The 6,975-nt window shown below is 39.1% G+C and overlaps 1 protein-coding gene across 1 annotated transcript in view; it reads left to right on the top strand.

Annotated features, from left to right (window-relative positions):
- Window positions 1–2,928: 2,928 nt before the first annotated feature.
- The window catches only part of LOC104610074 (c-Myc-binding protein), a 19,786-nt gene continuing 15,739 nt past the window's right edge, over window positions 2,929–6,975 (top strand). Inside the window, exon 1 of the mRNA XM_010276541.3 lies at window positions 2,929–3,253. Coding sequence (XP_010274843.1) covers window positions 3,251–3,253 — 3 coding nt within the window. The 5' untranslated portion in view covers window positions 2,929–3,250. The remainder of the gene's footprint in view (window positions 3,254–6,975) is intronic.

The raw sequence follows: 6,975 nt of genomic DNA, 5'->3' as shown, positions 1-6,975 counted from the left end.
CATGACACATAACCTGGAAAAATATCTAAGTCTAAAGGAAAATTGTGATGATGGCACAAGGAAATCAACCCTACTAGTGTTTGAACTACGTTAGGGTGGAGCTTACCTAAAGAGACACCATAATTTGAAAGCACAGTAGGGATAAAAGGATGCAAGGGAAAGCAAAGGTCAGCGACCAATGCCTCCTCAAAGACACAAACCTTGTCTCAGCCATGACTCCTTGGGAAATGATCAGGGTCAGGCTGGATGTAGTCAAACTCACTGGGTATCTGATATATGGTGTATAACTCAACTATACGCTCACCGGATAGCTTGGAATGACTGAATGGGGATTCCTCCTCTTGGGCCTTCACCTCGGCCTTTGGCTGAGACGTTGAGGTCTCGGCCTGAGAACCCTCTTTGGTCTCGCGATGAGCTCTCCCCTCTCACCCACCCAAAGTTCAACAATCTACCCTTAGAAGGACTAGAAGACATAGCTATGAAGGATGTGACTCACCAGTTAATGGGAAATAGAGAGCCAGCACTAGCGACGAATAGACTCTGATAGGTGAACGAGCATCAACATCTCAACAGAGCTCTCCTCTGATCGATCACACTCTCCCTCAGAGAAAGCTCCAAAAGCAGTGCGAGTGGGACCCCGGTGGGGACCCCCTATTTATAGTTTGCTATGAAGGCGCCATTGCGCAATGGCTGAGATGCGCTACTAGTGAATTGACGATTGAGAAGGCGCCATTGCGCGTGAGCTATTTAGAATTTTGAACCTTGCCCACCTATTGAGTGCTTCCCCATTTCAAAATTTTAAAATTTGAATTTTGCCCCGATCCCACCTATTCTCGAACCGGATCAGGTGAGCGAGCCGAACGACCTATGAACTAGTCGGACCAATTACCATATTGAGAACTACTCCCTTCGTTGAGCTGACGCTAACTCAGGAGTGGGGGCAGTTGACGAGGGGTAATTTGGTCATTTGAATGACATCATGACACGTGGTTTTTAAGTGACACCTCGGCATTGAGTAAGCGGATCACCTTGGTAGGTCGGTTGGTAGCTCTTCATAGGGCCGACCTAAAAGTACCTCGGCTTGGCCGGCCTGAAGGACCTCCGAATAAGGAGTGACCTACCTTATGGACCAACCGAGGTAAGAAAAGTACTATCGGCGACCTACAAGGCATGCTCGCTGACTTGTCACATAGATCCGTTACCAGATTGAGTTCTTTGGAATATTAATGAGTCGACTGTTAGGTTGGCCTACCCGCATCACGCACATCAGAGGCAATTGGACGGACCTTAGCCTTCTATACAGATTATGTAACTGACGTCATTACTCTCCCAACTTAACAGAAATGGCTCTACAAGAACTTGAGATCCGTTACGAGAAGGTCTTTGAGCACTCACACTTATATAAAGGTCTCATTTCTACCTGAGGAGGTACGCATGATTAAGATCTCGCACTCTCTAACTTCTTAAAACCTTCTAAGAACTCTTTGTTGACTTAAGCATCGGAGTGCCCATTGCCCCACCCCGGGTAAAAACAACCCGTGCACTCTAACTCTCGCTCTTGTAGAATCATATAGCTTGGCCAACCTTAGCTCGGCCACCGAATGTGAACATCTGATTTAGCGTCTGAGTCATCTACCATGTGAGAGCCGCCAGGTCGTGCAATATCATACGGTAACATAGTTTTATCTTTTATGTTCATGAAGAATGTGTTTGGTTTACAATTGTTGTCATAAGATGCTTGGGTTTTTTCTATCAGTTACAATCTTGTTAGAAAAATGGAAAGAGAGGGAGATGGTGGCTTATTATCTAACAAATAAGTCTATATGGAGAATAGAGTAACACGACTCTTGTAGCCAATGCAAATTAGTTGAAAAAGATGAACAGTATGTTATTTAAGAATGGTTGCGAGCATTATCATTCTGCAAAACTCTACCCAGAACTTACGCCTTTGTTTTTGAGAAAGAAGATGAAGAATAGTGTTTTATTTTGAAGGCTAATTTTTGCATTTTTAAAAAATTTAAGTTGCATGTACGTCACGTGATACACATAACTGACGGATGGTTAATGGTAGGTACTAAATTGATACATTTTAAAAGTTTGTGTACTAGAATGACATGTTTTAAAGTTTGGAGACCAAAGTGACACTAAGCCCAAAGTACTTATACTAAAAGCCAGCTTGTTAAGAAGGTAAATTTGTCAATGCAAAACTAACCCAACTTTACAATTTATATGGACCGTTTTACACTTACATATTTGCATCATTTACAAATGCAGCCTTAGGCTGAGTTTGGAAGGAGTACAAATACAAATATGTAGAGTATAAAATCTTGTATTTTGTATGTATTTAAACTGTACAGATTTGTATTTTATTTGTTCTTTGAGCTTTATCAAAAAAAAAAAAAAAAAAATCTCCTTAATATGAAAATTGAAATCCATTGTTGACTTGCACAATGATGTAAAGTCAACATTTCCTTTTAATTTAAAAATTAAAAAAAATCTTAGTTCTAAGCATGGTTTTCAAAACTGGACCGGACCGGACAGTCGGATTGGAAAAACCAGGAACCGGTTAGGTGACCAATTCCGTTTTCCCCAAAAATTAGATTTTCCCCGAAAACCGTTGATTTTGGTCAATGAACCGTTGAACTGGGCGCTTAACCGTTTGAACCGTTTAAACCATTTTTTTTTTTTTAAATTTTTGTCAAAATGGGCTGAGCATTTGGTGACCGTTCAACTTGGTAATCGGACCCCTGACCGGTTGGGTCTCCGAATCGGTTTTAAAAACCATGATTCTATGTAAGTACCTACTCTACAACGTCAACGTGGTCCCATGGTTATTATTGCAACAAACTTATAATGCATGGGAATGACAAAAAAAAAAAAGGGAAATCGTAGCTATATGAGGTCTAGGGTTTGGATGACCCAAAGGGCATTAGATGTGAGATATTACCATCAATTGGACGGTCGATGTTGGTAGATACTGATTTCGGTAAAATGCAGTTTTCGGCAGGTTATCAAGAGAATAGTTCGCTTTTGGTGGTTGGTCGGTTTTAAAGTTTAATTTTCTCCGTAGTCGTAGAAGAAAGCGAGAGAGAGAGAGAGAGAGAGAGTTCTTTCTTGGTCTTAGCTTCTTCTACTTAAAAGTCTCAAACTCATCAGAGTCCTTTGAAACCCGAATCTTCCGTTTTAACCTTAATTACAAGGAAAAGCTCGTCTCCTCGCGGAATAATTGGATATATTTGATGTATTAGCGATGGTAAGTTTACCTAAACCCACTTTTACCTTACATCAGTAGAGGCGGATCAAATGCATTTAGTTGCTTTTAATAATAATTTATTAATTGGAGATGAGTTAGTTTCTTATCCTCCGTTTTCTTTTTTCTGATCTGGGTTTCATTAGATTTGATGCGTGATTATATCTAGAAGCAGATCTACCCACATTTTATTCTTTCTATATCCCCCATTTTCTGGGATTGTATTGCTACTATCCTTTGACAGGTGTAATCTCTTGGACATTACACACAAGTTTGATCTTTATATTCATTATTAATGTAGCAAGTAGTTTATCTTTTATTTTCTGTTTCTTTTATAGGGTGAGGTAGGATGAGAATCTGTTCTTCATTTTTGTCTTCAGATGCATCTTCTGCTAGTCATCAGCCTTTTATCCTATTGGGCATATTTTCAAACTGATCCATCTAGTTAAACTACGTTTTCCGGGGGCAGTGAAAAGAACTCTGAAGAACTCTGTTAGAAACTAATCTAACCCCGCAAACTACTGAAATGCTGGAATCTTCAATAGTTACATTCTGACAATGGTGTTTTAAGCAGCTATTTCTCTGTGGGTTGTTGATGTCATTGTTGTTGTATTTATCAGATGTGATTCATGGCAGTACTGCAGAAGTTTGGCAAGAGACTTTTTCAGTTAATATTTAGGGAGCGATCTTTTTTTGGATTTTGAGAGGGGGGAAAGTTGTTCAATGGGATTTTGGTTCCTATTGACCAAGAATCCCATATTCTTTTTTTTTTCAGATTTATGTGGGGACCAGGAAAAGTTTATTTTCCTGGGTATCACTTACCCTAGGTGGGTAAATAACTTTCCCACCTAGAGGGAAAGTTGCCAACACTTGAATGGGACAAAACTGCCCCTTTTATTAATGGATTTTTATGGCTAAAATGGTCATTGCCTTGTTTACATGAGAAATAAAAGAACATGGGTAAATGCACTTACCCGGGTAAGTGTTTCCCAAGAAAAACTTACCCAGATAACTGCGTTTACCTGGGTAAGTAACTTACCGAAAAGCGAATGGGCCTAAGGCCAAATATGTTGGAAAGAACTTAGGGCTCGTTTGGTTCACGGGAATAGGGGTCTGGAATCGGAATTGAAATTGGCGATTCTAATACCAACTGTTTGGTTGGGCAGAATCAGAATCCCATTCCCATTCATGGTAGAATGGCATTCCCCCATTTGAGGGAATGGTCATTCCCTCCCCCTCCCTTGGGAATGAAATCCCATTCCAGTTTATTCCAATTCTCATTCCGATTCCTGTCTGAACCAAACAGGCTATGGGAATAGACCATTCCAGTTCTGATTCCGAGGGATTTTGGTTCTAATTCTAATTCCAATTCTAACAGTGAGCCAAACGGACTCTTAGTTTATTCGAATATTACAAACGGTTTCCTGCTCTTTTATTCTGTGGAGTAGGATTCTACAGAGAGGTCAGTTATTCTATGTTATATGCACATTAGAGGTTAAGTACAATAATGTTGTGCATGTGCTTGTGCAAACATGTAGTACTTATACACAAGAGTTGGACACTACCTTTAAGGCTTTAACCCAAAAGCTTAAGCCATTAGGCCCATGTTTGGGAGTGCTTATTTTTAAGTGCTTATTGGAATAAGTACTTATTTGAGGCTGGGTTTGCACCAATAAGCACTTGAGGCTGCACTTGGGAAGAGTACAAATAGAAAGTAATCAATACAAATACAAACATGTTTAATTAAGAAAAGTGCAAAGTTGGTTTAGTTTTGTATTGAAAATTTTGTATTCTTGCCAAATGTTTTTTAGTTGTAGTAGGTACAAACACAAATCTTGAGATTGAAAACCGCCTTTTTTATATTGAACAACTTGAGTCTAAAGTTTGCATCCATTTTTTGGATGCTAACTTTTGCTTTCATTTGAACACAAACATGTCTAGGAATCCATGTTTGTTGTCATCATCAATACACAAATACATTCTTACCAAACACCTAAAAAATTGAACCAGAGTGCATATATGCATTGAATTGACATTTGCATTCTTCTTAAATACAGCCTTATTGGTGTTTGGTAAATAAGTCCTTAATAAGTGCTTATTCGTGGAAATAAGTCCGTTTTGAATAAACACCTAAGAAGTTGCTTATTTGAAAACACTTGTTGCTTTTTGACCTGCCTGGGCCCATGTAATTTTTAAAATACCTATGTGACCCCATTTAAAGTAAGCACTTATCCAATAAGCACCTATTTTAATAATAAGCACTCCCAAACACGGGCTAAGTTGTGGTCTAATCTTTGTATATAAGTCCCTTGCATCTCTTGTCTTGTTCCTGGATTTAAATCTTCACATACCCAAAAGTATTTTGGGGTTTCTTGAATAAATTAAACCAGCAAATAGTTGTTTTTCTGATTTAAAAAAGTAGAAAAGAAAGAGAAAGAAGGGTCACGAATAGAAGAGGTATGGAGAGAGGAAGAGAAGTAGGAAAGAAAGGGTTCGGCTGAATTATGTTTCTAGCCGCCCACTAAGATGTATTTATATTGTAATATATTACAATGACTAATTACCATAATACCCTTAAAACAAATGAAAGAAAGACAAACAAGGCCTAGCTGGCCTAATTATTCTAAATAAAAAATAAAATAAACAGCAAGTATATAATGTGGGGTTGGAACCCCACAAACACTAACAGCTTATCAGCTATCTCTACACTCCCCCTCAAGTTGGGAGTAAATATTTGTCATACCCAACTTGCGTAAATCTGTCTCCAACCTGAGTTTTGTGACTGCTTTAGTAAAGAGATCAGCTAGCTAGCTGCATATCAGAGGTAACATAGGGACGACACACTTCTTGAGATGCAACACGCTCTCGGATAAAATGTCTGTCCACCTTGATATGTTTAGTCCTGTCATGCTGTATTGGGTTATGGGCAATGTTAATTGTTGCTTGATTATCACAATACAACATCAAAGGTTTCTCATAGTCAATTCCAAGTTCATCCAGCAAAGATTTCAGCCATAACACTTCTGCAGCACCATTGGCCATGGACTTGCATTCAGCTTCAGCACTGGAGCGAGCAACAACATTTTGTTTTTTGCTTCTCCAAGAAACAAGGTTCCCCCCTACAAATGCACAATACCCCAAGGTAGATCTTCTGTCATCAATATATCCAGCCCAATCAACATTTGTATACACTTCTATCTTCATGTGTCCATTGTTCTTGAAAAGTATGCCTCTCCCGGGGCATCTCTTCAAGTTAGCAAGTGTCCTTTCCATCGTAAGAAGGTGAGTGGTCCTAGGAGAATGCATGTACTGACTAACAACACTGACAACATATGAAATGTTTGGTTGTGTTAGGCAGAGATAAAGAAGTTTCCCAACCAACCTTTGATACATAGCCTTGTCCTCAAGAGGTTCTCCACCTTTTGCACTTATTTTATGGTTCAACTCAATGGGTGTGTTAGTAGGCTTTACTCCTAACTTTCCAGTTTCTTCCAATAAGTCAAGGACATACTTTCTTTGAGAGATGAAGATGCCATGCTTAGATCGAGCCACCTCAATTCCTAGGAAATAGCGTAGTTCTCCCAAGTCTTTTACTTCAAATTCTTTGTGAAGATTCTGCTTAAGAGCATCTATCTCATTAATATCACTTCCAGTCACCACAATATCATCCACATAGACAACAAGTAAGGTCAAAGAAAAGTCTGTCTTCTTAAAGAAGAGAGTGT

The sequence above is a fragment of the Nelumbo nucifera genome, chromosome 1 (assembly GCF_055504915.1).
Source record: "Nelumbo nucifera cultivar China Antique chromosome 1, China Antique-T2T, whole genome shotgun sequence".
NCBI classification, from domain to species: Eukaryota; Viridiplantae; Streptophyta; class Magnoliopsida; order Proteales; family Nelumbonaceae; genus Nelumbo; species Nelumbo nucifera.
Note: the sequence above shows the minus strand (reverse complement) of the source record. Positions and strands in the feature narration are given on the sequence as shown.